The sequence below is a fragment of the Phoxinus phoxinus genome (genome assembly GCF_949152265.1).
Source record: "Phoxinus phoxinus genome assembly, chromosome: 14".
Lineage (NCBI taxonomy): Eukaryota > Metazoa > Chordata > Actinopteri > Cypriniformes > Leuciscidae > Phoxinus > Phoxinus phoxinus.
Genome location: NC_136889.1, coordinates 13,501,239 through 13,515,112, shown reverse-complemented (window position 1 = coordinate 13,515,112; position 13,874 = coordinate 13,501,239). Strand labels below are relative to the sequence as shown.

The window sequence follows — 13,874 nt, the reverse complement described above, 5'->3', positions numbered from 1 at the left end:
GTGATCATCATGGGTTTGAGCATTATAGTTATGCTGTAGTACCGCTGTTAGTCAATTGGGGCGCTATTCATAGACAATCTTCCTTTCAGAGATTGTAGGGTTTTGTATTTTCCACCTACTCGTTAGCGTGTGCCATGTTTGCGGAAGTTTAATCGATTACTCTGTCATTTGAAATGAAATGTAGCAAATAGTCTTCACGGTTGAAAAAAAAAATACATTTGCAGATTATTTTGTTTGTGGTCCGTCCTAAAAGAACGATGACCTTACCAAAGGGACCCGATTCTTTGTGTTTCGACAAAGACGAATTTATGAAGGTGGGTGTGCTGTATCATCTAAATAGAGCCGTGTATTCAGCTGTACAGGAACTAACTAGTTGTTTGTTTAGTGTGTATGTTGTATTTATATTTTGAAGTAAGTTACTGCTTGATCCAATTAACACTGTTCAGACTTTACTGACGTTATTTTTGGGACCCCAGAGACCTAATAAGAGACGATAAGAAACATTTAGAAATGAATTTCTTTCTTTCTTTTTACGTTAAGTTAACTTACCTCTTCTGGCGCTTTTATTATGTTAATTTGACTTAACACATTGGACATGAATTATTAAACCTTTAACCCTCACAAATCCTGCGTGCTCTCTTCAGAAATGTGACTGACTTTAAAAAGTGAGTGAACTTTTACAGTGTGTCACTGTCCACCATTCAGAAAACCTTAGCTTCTGGGCAATTCAAGACCCTCAAACATATGTAATATAATATTTGACGTGGAGGACAGGTGAAGCATGTTACCAGGTAAAAATGTATGTTTATAATCAGTTCTCATATGATAATGAAATATGTCAAGTTGATACTATAGCAATTGTGATGTTCTCTATACAAGGATTTCTTAACTGTTCTTCAGTTTCTTAATGTGTTTGAAATCATTTGACACCATTTTTGATGGCATTTTGATGTCAAATATTTATACATTTCCATGCAGGATGATTTCGACGTGGACAAATTTGTGGCTGATTGCAGAAAGCGTGTCCAGCTGGAGGAGATGCGTGAAGATCTGGAGCAATATTACAGACTCCTCAAAACAGCCATGGTTGAGCTTATCAATAAAGACTATGCAGATTTTGTTAATCTGTCCACCAATCTTGTGAGTCTTTGTGCTTTATGAACGTTATATTCAATTCAATTCAATTCAAATTTATTTGTATAGCGCTTTTCACAATACATATTGTTTCAAAGCAGCTTTTCAGAAAATGCATTTCAGAAATGTACATAGAAAAAATATAGTTAGTTAATCATGTATTAATTTAGGGCATAGCATATCGCCGGCGTTGAGTTATACAATGTTTTCAGCAGAAATGATGTGCTACCAAAGATTTTGTGCTTTGTCTTATTCTAATACTAGTAAGTCTTGATTTTTGCCACATACTTTATTGGCTTATTGTTTCCCTGAGTGACAGAAAAGTATGTATCTGTGTTTTAGGTTGGAATGGATAAAGCCCTCAATCAGCTCTCTGTCCCTCTCGGCCAGTTACGTGAGGAGGTGCTGGTAAGTACTTAACACTTCAGTGAATACTTTTAAATTTGCCTTATTTCATGAAGTCATCATCTAAGTATCTTCCTCTCATGTACAGAGTTTGAGATCCTCTGTGAATGAAGTTATTGAAGCTATAGACAACCAGTTATCCAAGCAAGATGACATTCAAAAAAAGAAAGTAAGTCACTTGTACATTTTATTGTACCCTGTCACCACTATGCACACATTGTCCAACATTGTGTCTTCTGTAGCTCTGTGTGTTGAGACTCATCCAAGTTGTGAGATCAGTGGAGAAGATTGAGAAAATTCTTCATCAAAACACCAAAGATACAACGTCACTTGAGACCAGCAGGTATGTTAAGTATTTAGAGGAAAAAACAAATATACTACCATTCAAAAGGTTGGTGTACATTATTTGAATGTATTGGAAAAGTCTCGTAATGCTCATCCAGGCTAAAGTAAAAATAAAGAGTAATTCTCTGAAATGTTATTACAATTGACAAACTTTAATATATTTTATAATTTGATTTATTCCTGTGATGGCCAAGCTAAATTTTCAGTAGCCATTACTCCAGTCTTCAGTGTCATGTGATCCTTCAGAAAGCAATCTAATATGCTGATTTGGTGCTCAAGAAACACTTTTTTTTATCAATCTTGTAAATAGCTTATAAAAGTAATCCATACGGATCCAGGGTGTTCATAAAGGACTTCTGAAGTGAAGCAATGCTTAAAAAAAAAAAAGAGAAAACAAGAAAACAAGAAAAATATCCATATTTATAACTTTATAGACAAAAATCTCTGGCATCTGGAAACGGCCATCCACGCATTCACAAGAGAGTCAAGTTCTGGCATATGATGTAGGCGTAGGCTTTTTTGGGCTTAAAAAAAAATGGCACCATTCATTCCCATTATAAAGCTGGGAAGAGCCAGGCTATAATATAATATAATTCCGATTGTGTTTGGGTGAACTAACCCTTAAAGGAAAGGATTTTGTTATAATTTTTGCATTCAATATTACACTTACCATTGTATATGAACAGCATGCTCTTTGTTTTTAAGTCCTCTTCTGGCAGGTCAGATCCTAGAGCGGATTGCCACCGAGTTCAACCAGTTACAGTTTCATGCGGTCCAGAGCAAAGGAATGCCATTGCTTGATAAAGTCCGCCTGGTGAGCTTCCAGTCTTAAAATAACCCCTTGTGTTTCTTGTCACATTAAGCTGGGGTAGGAAAAAGTATTTTTAACATTAAAAAAATGTTACCTTTAAATTAAAATTAGACACTTTATAGTCTAATATAACATAAAAATCCAGGTTAAATAAAGGCTGTAGTTGGATGGTTTATGCTTCTTAGACTTAAAGTGAGATGTCTGCTTGCTTATTTTGTGTTTTTTTTCCTTCTGTGTTCCAGAGAATAGCAGGTATCACAGCTATGCTTCAACAGTCCCTGGAAGGCTTATTGATCCAAGGCCTGCAGACGTTAAATGTAGATATCGTACGGCATTGCCTCAGGACATATGCCACCATCGATAAGACCAGGGATGCGGAGGCACTGGTCGGACAGGTCTTAGTCAAGCCATACATGGATGAGGTACATTTTGCATATTGCTCAGAAACTGCAATAGTCAATTCTAATTTGCATAACTGTCATTAAGATCACAATTTTATGAGCTTTGCAAATAGTAAATAAATGGATATGTTATTTATCACGCTGTCTTCTCCATTTGTATATATATTTCCCAACTGCACCTGTTGTTTCTTTGTCAGGTTATAGTTGAACAGTTTGTCAAGTCCAACCCTAATGGTCTTAAGATGATGTACACAAAGCTGTTGGAGTTTGTGCCTCATCATTGTAGACTGCTGAGAGAGGTGACTGGTGGGGCAATCTCTAGGTATGACTGACATGCACTGTGAACTGCCTTGTGCCATTTTTGTCATATTATATACACAGCATACAGTATTTTAATGTGTTTACCCTTTTGTATGCCCAGTGATAAAGCCGACATTGTTCCAGGATACGACTTCCTGGTGAACTCCGTTTGGCCTGAGATCATTAGAGGTGTTGAGGAAAGAATCCCTTCCCTTTTCAATCCAGGAAACCCAGATGCATTTTATGAGGTAAACAAAGAACAAACTTGCACAAGAATTAAATCACTTCTTAAAATGGCAGACATCTCATTGAGTGCCTCTCTTTGTGTCGGTTTGTCTGTGCAGAAATACACTGTCAGCATGGATTTTGTGCGCAAGTTTGAGAGGCAGTGTGGTTCCCAGGCGAGCGTGAAGAGGCTGCGAGCACATCCGTGCTACCAGAGCTTCCACAACAAATGGAACCTGCCAGTGTACTTCCAGCTACGGTGAGAATGACGACTGTGGCATTTCACTGCTTTATCTGTTCATGAGCTGGTGTTCTGGGTCAATAACACCTGGATATTCTCTGACCCAGTTGTTTCCTGCACTGTGATGTAATTTACTGACAAAGTCAAAGTGCAGAGAAGGAGATTCCTTTTAATGTTTGTTGGTAACCTGCTTTGTGTAAACTTTGTGTCCATTGGAAGTGTCAAATTTTTTTTATTTTTTTATAAAAATTATGAGTCACTCATGATTTTTTGGATTCTCCTGTGCTACTTGGATTCTGTTCTTTGTGCAATATATTTAAAGAGAGATAATCACCCTGGATATGAATCGATCTGTGTTTTAGGCTGGACAGTCTTTGCTCTGTGATGTTTGAGCAGCACTATTCGCTGATTATAAAGTCCACTGATATCTTAGTTTGTTTAAGCCAGTTAAGCCTGTATATTGTGTTTGCTTTTCTTGGAATTAAGGTATTGTAGTGAACTTCAGAAGCTCTTGAGTTGCTTTCATTTTATGGTTTAACATTTTGGATTTGAAACTGTTTGCTATTTACGGTTGTTTTTGAACACTTTAAGGCAAATACTGAAAACTTAACTAAAATATTCAGGATAAAAGCTCTTTTTTGTAAGTGGTCTGGATATTTTTTTATCTTTATTTTAACTTATTAAAATTTTTAACCGAACAATTATTATTATATTAATCATTTAGCTTTGTTACAACTAAAATACCAAGTGTAAATGTTCTCTGACTTTAATGGCCAGAAATATTGGTAAAAGTCTGATAAGTAAAACGCATGTGTCGCTTGTCGCTCTGTTTCATTCCCCCGTGCTTCCTGTGCATCAGCCCACATGGACGTCACACTCAGCCAAATATGGACCTGCGTCATGGATTCTTCATTACCAGCCTGACCTTTTAGATTACAAATCGGTTCTTTAAATACAGAATTAGTATTTGTCAAAGGTCCAAAATCCTTGTAAATCCTGTATATTTTGAATTCTCTAAGTTTGAAGTCATTGCTTTTGACTCATAAAAATTAGGAAAAAATGTATAACTGCTATGTAGCAGAGGTTACGTACTTTGAAATAGTTATATACAGCTGTCTCTTGACTTTCTGTTCTGGATGTTTTTTTTTAGGTTCAAGGAGATTGCAGGAAGTCTAGAAAATGCCATTGCCGATGGACTAGAGGCATCTCCAGGTCAGTCAATGTGTTTGGGTTAATGTAAGAACGACCATGTGGACAGGGATGTGTGGTATTTCTGTGCATCTGTTAACCTGCATTTTATGATAAATAAAGCTGTGACTATAACAATAGAGTGAATAAGAGATCACCGCAGCTCACAGTCTGCTCTTTGTGTCTGTGAACATCAGCGGGCGGCAGCTACCGCCTGCAGGTAACCGAGGTGTTGTGGAGCTGCGTGTGCAGGTGCTGGGCTGACCAGGTGTATCTGCCACCGCTTACTCATCGGTTTTGGAAGCTAACGTTGCAGCTGATCTCCAGATACGGCACCTTTATTACAGAGGTAAAGCATTCCAGGCAGAAGGACTATGAATCATAGTAGGGTTATTATTCACGTCATTTCTTTTTTTGCCTGGCAGGTTCTAACAAAAACATCACCTCCAGAGACTAGCAAAGATTTGGTAAGACCGCTCCCAAGCTCCGCCTCCTCCACGTCCAGCCGCACATCACAGGACGCAGACAGCGATACCAGTGGCCCCACAGTTTTGTCTACCAAGCAGCTCGTCTTCATCGCAGCTGATGTTGATAAGTTACAAGGGCAGGTAATTCATATTTTCATTTCACACGGAGCTAAAGTCTTATTTTGATCTTATTTGCATCGAGTGAGGAAGGTTTTCACTCTGTTCCCAGATTCCTGATATCTCTGAGATGATCAGGGCAAAATTGGATAGTATTGGATTCAAAAACTTGACCGTAGTTTCAGGTTTGTTCTGTGGAGTTTAAAGCCATTTCTGATTTTTTTAAGACTAATGCCATTTCTAATCTTCTTATGTAATGAGTTTTTTTTTGCTTGGGGCTCTAGAAGCCTTGCAGGATTCCAGGGCGTCCCTGTACAGCTGCGTCCCCACACTGAACAGCAGAATGACTCAGCATCTAACAGAAAGGAGTGTTCGTTTCCTGAAAAGCGCTTCAGAAGTTCCAAGACTTTATCGAAGGACCAACAAGGTTGAGTGCTCATGTAATATTTAAATGTCATATAGAATGAATCCATAAGTCAAGATCTGAGACAGGCTTGGAAGAAAAAAAGCACATTTGGATTGATTTAATGTTTATAAATTATTTAATTAGTTAAATAATATATTTCTCTATTTGCTGACTCTTTATTATAAACAGAATTTTTTTAGACATCACCATAACAAACTGTAGTTTGAACAGAATTGACAGCATTGTCTCCACATCCGCCTCCATCCAATCAACAACAGATGGATAGAACCAAGTCCTACCCTACATTTTTTCTTTCAATAATTTTTCACTTGAATGTACGTCACAATATAGAAAAAAAAGTCTGTAGCTACTTCGGTTACATGCTTTGAAGGGACAGTTCGCCCAAAAATGAAAAATTTGTCATCATGTACTTACCCTTATTTTGTTCCAAACCTGTATGAGTTTCTTTCTTCTGTTGAACACAAAAGAAGATATTTTGAAGAAAGTTGGTAACCAGATAGTTGATGGTAGCCATTGACAACCATAGTATATTTTTTTCCTACTATGGAAGTCAATGGCTACCGTCTACTGTCTGGTTACCAACATTCTTCAATCTTCTTTTTTAGTTCAACAGAAGAAAGAAACTCCTACAGGTTTGGAGCAACATAAGGGTGAGATAATGATGACAGAATTTTCATTTTTGATTGACCCTTTAAAAAAAAAAGTGCTAGCTTTACTTTTTTACATTTTCCTCTACATGCAAACAGGAATGTGTTCAGTTCTCTGGCCTGAACTTTTGTTTCTCATTAATAGGAAGTTCCCACCAGAGCTTCAGCCTATATGGACAACGCACTTCGGCCACTCCATCAGCTGGTCACCGACTCCAAAAATATGGTGAAAGACTCCATCATCCAGGAGTGGCTCCGGGTCACAATCTCAGACTGCACTCATAGGTACAGCAGAGCCATACTTTCATTAATCATGAATGTCTAGGCTAACAAGTTTATTAGTTTTGGCAAAATCTATATAGAAGATAATTTTGCTTAAAAGGACCTTTCTATTTTAATAGATATTTTGAAACTATATCGGACGTGCTGAGTTCAGTGAGGAAGATGGAGGAAAGTCTAAAGAGGTTGAAACAGGCTCGGAAAACAGCCACCACCAGCACCATAGGCATCAACGCAGGACCGTCAGATGACAGCAAGATCCGCCTGCAGCTGGCCCTGGATGTGGAGTATCTCGGAGAACAGGTATAGTTCTTGATGAATGGTTAGCTTTCCTTTTATATCAAGTTTTTACTGATACTTGTACTTCTTCTCCCCCAAGATTCAGAAGATGGGTCTTCAGCCAAGTGACATCACCATGTTCTCGTCTCTGCTGGAACTGGTACAGGAGGCAAGAGATCTCGCCTCAACGGAACAGGCGGGGCCCTAAACCACAATGGCTCTGGAGGGGCCAGATCAAAAGTAGGGTCCAAAATGGTTCCTGACACGAATGCCTTCAGAACACATGGCTCAGTATCTGCTCCAGGAATGGTTTTATGGAGTCCTGCAATCCCTCAACTGTTCTAATAGCAGCTATCTCGACCTGTCAGGAGGAGGAGCACACTAAAAGATGATTCACTCTCTTATAAGTTATTTATTGTTGAACTATATTAGATAATATGGCCAGAAAAGTCATGTTATTTATGGTTCAAAATGAATAGAGTTTGTTGTATGAACCAATCAGCACTTATAATGTGCTATAAGCTCTTGTGTCTTGCCATATGTGGTTACAACAAAGAATTGCTCATGACGCAGGTGTTTGGCTTGAGTTGTATCTGTCAGAAATTGTACTCCTCAGACATTAGCTCTGGTGAATCCTGCCAAATAGCATCAACAGTGCAAACGCTAAAGAGGTTTAATACTGTTTTCCTTATTTAAAAGAAAAAAATCAAGTGGGTGTTGGAGTTTGTGTTTCACTGGGTAAGAATGGTCTCTACTAAGAAAGGCTTTAACAATAAAATAAAATGAGGATAGTATGAGTTCTATATGAGTGCTTGTGTGTGTGTCCAGAGTTAATTTGTTACTCAAATGGCCTTGTCAAACATTTAGGAAAGGTCAGTGACTCCTTGACTAGAAGTGTGTGTTGACGCTCTATATGTAGTGCGTGTTTTTGATACAGTAACTAAAATTTTAGTTTTTCTTTTTAATAGCATTTGTTTATTGTTCATGTGCTTAACTGATTCACTACTTACTGGCTAAAGTACAATATATGTGGGTCATTGACATTACATATTTTATAATGTGAATGTGAAGTTGCTTTTATTGACAGGATTTTTTAATCATTTTGCATTTTTGGTTAAAAATGAATTTCTCCAAATGTTTTTTTCCTATAAAGATTTAAATGTAATTTTGTTTTAACATAGCATAAATGGAGTTTGTACACATGTCATATTATGAATACATCATTAAAACAATTTCAATTAATACAAGTAACTGTTATGCATAGCAAAAAACTCTTTATTAAACATTTTGAATTAGCAGACACTAAAACACTCAAATATAAAACGTCTTGAATATCCCTAAAAAGACTAGTTTAATTCAGATTTTCTAAGAAAATATATATCTTGTTGACCTTGACTTGATGCTATCTATTATTTTAAAATACAGTTACTAGTTGAGTGGAAGCATTAAAACACTTTTTATATTGTCATATAATGTAAAATCAACTAAAACTGAAATTGTTTTTAGGTTGTTGGATTGATCATTTTGCCGAGCATGAGTATGGCATTCGAGTTTCCCTCTACAATAGCAAAGAAGAATGGCTGGTTGACCATGACTTTGTGGGGAACCCTTCCATCTTCAGTCCTGTTCTGAACCGCCGATCCTCCCTCTGCCATCTCAAACACAACTTTGTTGAGAACCTGTGAGATGGAAAGAGGCACATAGCCTACAGATTAATGTTGGAATTTGGGTTTCAGTAATGAAAGCAAGCATGCTGACAATGTTGGTCAAATCTTGTTAAGGTCACATCCTATTGGTTCTATTTGAGTTCAGCTGGTGCAGACTCTTACTCTAAACAGAAGTTTACCTTATCAACAGTGAAGTTCTCCTTGCTGCTCAGTCTTCTGAAGTTGGCGTCTGAGCCCATGAGGTATTTCTCCACTGCCATTTCAGATAGTACTGATCTCAGGTCAGTCACAGCAGTCAAGGAGAATTTGGGCATAGTTAGTTCCAGATATCTGCCAAGAGATATGATAGCACAAATAGGTAAATCTGTCTTTGTCTTTAAAGTCATTTTATTTACCTTCATCTGTGTGCACTTTCTCAGACCAAACAATCACTCACTTTTCTTTTAGATGTCGATGCCATGTAGGTATGACTGTTAAGAGCTGCTTCTCGATGTGCTGCAGGCTGGATCTCTCATGAGGCAGCGCGAGCAGCATATAGGTTCTCTTACTGAGACCAAGTTTGACTACTGAACACTTCCTGGCAGTGTCATTGAGGAACATGTAGTCTCCTGTATGCATCATAAAGGGCACTTTGACACTGGAATTATCTTGAGTCCAGAATTCCTGATCAGCGGTTGCTTCAGGTTGGAACGCAGTTTTCCAGTTACCTGGAAAAAGGTTACAGATTTCAAAACACTACCTGTAAAACCCCAACCTACAGCAGGAGATTTTTATCAATTTATTTTATATACCGGCATATACTTTTTTTTTTTAAAGCTTCAATGAGTCTATTTTTTTTACATTATATTTTTCTGTTGCATGTAACAACAAAAAGGCCAATTTTTTTATTTTGTTCTACGTTATTTTTTCTTTGTTACTTTTAACAGCAAATACGGGCAATCATTTGTTTATTTTATTTTATTTATATTCTGTTTCCTACTTTATTTCTTTCTGTTACGTTCAACAGTAGAAATGGGGACTTCATATTGTTTTAGTTTATTTAAACAAAAGACAAAGGGGTATTTCAGCACTGTTTTCACCTTAGAAAATATAGGCAAAAAGGAAGAAACTTTGAAAAATCATTGAGACTTTGTTTTTGCCCTACAGTTTTGTTGTTACACAGCCAAGAAAAAATAAATAATGCGAGAAAGATGTGACTCAAAATCCACCTTGCCCTTTCGGGCTTTAGTACCAAAGATCCAAATTCTCTAAAAGTCTTTCAAGATTCTTAATGAAGTTTATATATTTAGAATATACATGAGATGTAATTGAAAGAGGCTAATTGTATGCGTCTGGTTGACTGGCTATTTCTGAACGAATAACATCAGCCACTCACCTTTGAAATGCACCGAACTAGCAAACAGCAGGTCAGTTTTTGCAGTAACACCCTTAAACAGGCTCTTAACCTTGCTGTCTGATGTTTTCCGAATGAAGTTGTTCACCTGCTCCTCTGCGTCCTTGGTCTGTGAGAAGTCCACTGCTCGGACAAAAGAGTCATCTGAGAAGTCTTGTGTTCCGCGTAAAAAGTCTTTGGAAAGATCAGCATCGCTGGTAATGAAAGTCCACACGAGGGTCCTGAGCTCTTTTCGGGATTCGTCTACATGCGCGCTGATGGCCTGGAGTGTACGCAACACTGTGTGTCCATCAATGAAGTACGCACAGTCTGCCTTTTTAGACTCCAAGCTGAGTCCTAACAGCTGTTGGTAAGAAATGGCAGTCTTTTTGGATGCTCCCAGGTAGAGGGTCACCAAAGCACCATAGGCGTTCAGGGGTGAAAGCAGTGTGTTTGCATGCTTCTGTGTACGACTAAGTGCCTGGTACATGCGTAACCCGAGAGAATTCTGCAATTCTGCTAACACAGCCGTTCGTTGAGTGAGGTTTTTCAGGTCTTCTGTGGTGCAGCCAGGTCGTGGGTCTGGCTCAGTGCTGTCTTGAAGAGGAGTCAGTGGATGGACGGTCTCCAAGGGCGTGTGTTGCTCATTCTGGATAACCTCACAGCTGATGTTTTCAGAGCTAAAGAGGTTGAAGGGGTGGACATACACTCGATTGGCCGTTCCCATTGAAAAGCAGGAGACTATTAAAATAGTGAGGAACATCTTGCTGGGAAATCTCGTTGTGGACCTATGGGATTAAACAACTGATTTGATTGTGACATAGACTTGGCATTGCATTAGAATACTAACAAAACACACTGCACATTACATTAAATCATAGTAGACATATCAACAGTTTATTTGCATTTCAGAACCAACAGTGGGCTTTCTGCTGGCTGATCGATCTTTGCTCTTCCACCCCCATTTTCACAGAATTAATTGACCAGTTTCTGTCTTACAGCAGCTGTACTGAGCTGCATTTGAGGGCAATAACCCTAAACTAGCGAGCAGAAAACACTCAGATAAAGGAGCAAAGAATGAAATGAGTACATTCCAGTCCAGCTTCATCTCAGGGCAAAACGTTTTTAGATAATATGTAGATACAGTATAAAGATATATACAATATAAATAATATATTTTTAAGATTATTAAAATATTTTTTAAAGAAAATAAAACTTTCATTCAGCAAGGATTGGTTAAATTGATCAGGTGACTCAAAATATCAAAATAGCCTAATGGCTATAATAGCCAACACAAAAGGTTTCTATTTTAAACTTAATGCTGTTATTTTGAACTTTCTATTCATCAAAGAATCCTGAAAAAAAATGTATTATGGTTTACACAAAAAAATTAAGCAGCACAAGTATAGATAATAATATGGAATATTTCTTGAGCAGCAAATCAGCATATTATAATGATTTCTGAAGGATCATGACACTAAATCACAGGATGAAAGTTTTTTAAAATATAGTCAAATAGAAAACAGTTCATTAGAATGAAATACATAAAATAGTTGATTTACTTTTACATTGTACTAAATGTATTAATTTAATCAAAATTAAATATTTTTTTAGATAAAGCATTAAAATGAATGCTGAATTTTACAGTCCAAAATCCCAGTGCAAAAATGAGATATGTTGGGATCAGTTATCACTGTCAAGCATAATTCAGCTAAGCAAAAAGTCTAATCAGGATAATTTCATGACCACTCTACAAATACATATAATCAGTCATAAAGTGTGAAAGGGATAAAAGACAGCTCCTGTTTACCTTCAGATGCGTTGCTGATTCTAGAGCTGGTGGACTGAGGGTCTACCCGGTATTTAAATAACATATATTGCATGATGACCAGTCCCCTAGTTACACATTAACACAGTATTGGGACACTCAGATTTCCCCAATGTTCAGCTTCAAACCGGCTTCTGTGTGTTGATAAACAGCTCAGTCAGATATGACCACACACTGCCATATTTACCTAAAACGTGATGTCAGAATGGTCGGTGGAGAGAACACTATGATATGGAGGTGATGTTCATAAGATGATAAACAGGAAACAGGGTGAGTCATATTCTTTGAACCCCTTACGCAACTGCCCAAATAACTTCCTATGTCACAACAGAAGAAAAGGTCATTTTTTAATAGTGTGATTTTGGCCTATATAGCCTACATAAATGCAGATTAATACTTGTGTTTTACAAATGTTTAAAACATAGCCCCAACAAAACTTATGTGCAACAAAAAATAGCTAGCCTACTATTATGTCATTTTATTTGAATGTCTAATTTGAAGATGATCCCCTTATGTGTTTGTATTAGGCGTATTTAAAGGGTTAGTTCACCCAAAAATTAACATTTTGTCATAATTTTTTCACCCGTATGTTGTCTCAACACGGTACGAGTTTCTTTTTGCTGTAGAACACAAAAGAAGATATTTTAAAGAAGGTATAACCAGACAGTTGATGTATTTTTTTGTGTTCAACAGAAGAAAGAAACTCATTATAGGTTTGGAATGACATATGGGTGAGTAAATTATGACAGATTTTTCATTTTTGGGTGAACTATCCTTTTAAACAGAAATTAGGCTACATGTTTTTGTATTTGAATACATGAATATTATCCGTATTAAGTCCATAACGCCTCCCAGAGGAATGATTCGGAACTGCAGCTGTAAGGCGCTGCGTGACCTCAGTGAGTCCTCCTCCGGATAAAAGTCTGTGTAGATGATTATCTATTTGATGGAGGTGTTTCCGTTTCTGTCTCATTTGTTGATGTAACGCAGAGAGGATTATTTGCAGAGGAACATTTCATGAGACTCAGAGAGAAGTAGTCGACTTCGTGTTTTAAAAAGTTAAGTTCCCTTTAAAAGGTGAACAGAATTCCCCATTACAACAGACTGACAGACGGGTAAAACTCTTCTGAATTCAGCATCAGATTTAGCAGTGTTACCTTGACAACGAGATTACAGGATACTGAAACAAATTTAACTTTTCTAGAAATAAAAATACAAACAAAACTGTATAATGGCGGAGGAAGACAGTTTTTCATACCTAAAGACATTTCCTCAGGTGTTTCCTGTGTTTCGAGTTCGTTCTTTAAGTGACACTTCTGCTTTTAAATCCAGAATATTGACCAGACTCCGCTCAGCATGCTCAGGTAGGATGATCTTTATTATTATTATTATTATTATTATTATGTTTAATTGATTATTATAATCAATGTCTAATTGTATCAGCCAGTGCTGGTGCAGTGATGTTTGGTTAACTTAATTGATTGACCTGTTTTTTGAAGGAATATTTTATATTATTGCTATATGCTATCATATTGCTTTGTTATTTACTTTGTTATATTGATGTTTTTCTCCTTTTTCTCAAATGTTTATCATGTGTATTGGGGGATTCCATTCTAATCTAATGAGAATATGTTGATATTGATGTGAAATTTAAGACTGCATGCAAAGATTATCTGGTGTGCCTTTATGCTGTATATTGTCCGAGCATTGGTTTTAATTTAAGACCTTGCACTTAAACCCA

General features: G+C 37.1%; 3 protein-coding genes across 9 annotated transcripts in view; 2 read left to right on the top strand and 1 right to left on the bottom strand.

Annotated features, from left to right (window-relative positions):
- The first annotated feature begins 49 nt into the window (after positions 1 to 49).
- cog2 (component of oligomeric golgi complex 2) lies at positions 50 to 8,510 on the top strand. Of its 2 annotated transcripts, XM_079636017.1 has the most exons (19): positions 181 to 314; positions 706 to 791; positions 979 to 1,140; positions 1,477 to 1,542; positions 1,628 to 1,708; positions 1,782 to 1,882; positions 2,590 to 2,698; positions 2,938 to 3,117; positions 3,294 to 3,418; positions 3,518 to 3,644; positions 3,741 to 3,880; positions 5,013 to 5,074; positions 5,248 to 5,399; positions 5,476 to 5,658; positions 5,747 to 5,819; positions 5,919 to 6,061; positions 6,854 to 6,993; positions 7,110 to 7,290; positions 7,367 to 8,367. In XM_079636017.1, exons 3-19 carry the CDS (start codon positions 1,039 to 1,041, stop codon positions 7,472 to 7,474), a joined length of 2,073 nt encoding a protein of 690 aa, XP_079492143.1. In that variant the 5' UTR covers positions 181 to 314; positions 706 to 791; positions 979 to 1,038; the 3' UTR covers positions 7,475 to 8,367. The 2 variants fall into 2 exon arrangements, with proteins under 2 accessions (XP_079492142.1, XP_079492143.1); XM_079636016.1 differs by lacking the exon at positions 706 to 791 and having other exon boundaries at positions 50 to 314; positions 7,367 to 8,510.
- An 8-nt stretch (positions 8,511 to 8,518) lies between these two features.
- Positions 8,519 to 12,475, bottom strand: agt (angiotensinogen). The gene is made up of 5 exons (XM_079636029.1): positions 12,116 to 12,475; positions 10,309 to 11,093; positions 9,370 to 9,640; positions 9,113 to 9,263; positions 8,519 to 8,945 (listed from the first exon to the last, which is right to left on the bottom strand). The coding sequence occupies exons 2-5, from the start codon at positions 11,066 to 11,068 to the stop codon at positions 8,769 to 8,771; spliced, it is 1,359 nt and encodes a 452-aa protein (XP_079492155.1). The 5' UTR covers positions 11,069 to 11,093; positions 12,116 to 12,475; the 3' UTR covers positions 8,519 to 8,768.
- A 559-nt stretch (positions 12,476 to 13,034) lies between these two features.
- The window catches only part of phactr2 (phosphatase and actin regulator 2), a 41,140-nt gene continuing 40,300 nt past the window's right edge, over positions 13,035 to 13,874 (top strand). For 3 of the 6 annotated variants that reach the window (XM_079636026.1, XM_079636023.1, XM_079636022.1), the window contains exon 1: positions 13,079 to 13,497. Coding sequence is in view for 3 of the 6 variants with exons in the window: in XM_079636024.1 (XP_079492150.1) it covers positions 13,365 to 13,497 (133 nt within the window). In the remaining 3 variants the exon portion in view is untranslated. Of the gene's footprint in view, positions 13,498 to 13,874 lie in introns of all 6 variants that reach the window. The other 3 variants (XM_079636019.1, XM_079636018.1, XM_079636024.1) reach the window with 2 other exon arrangements.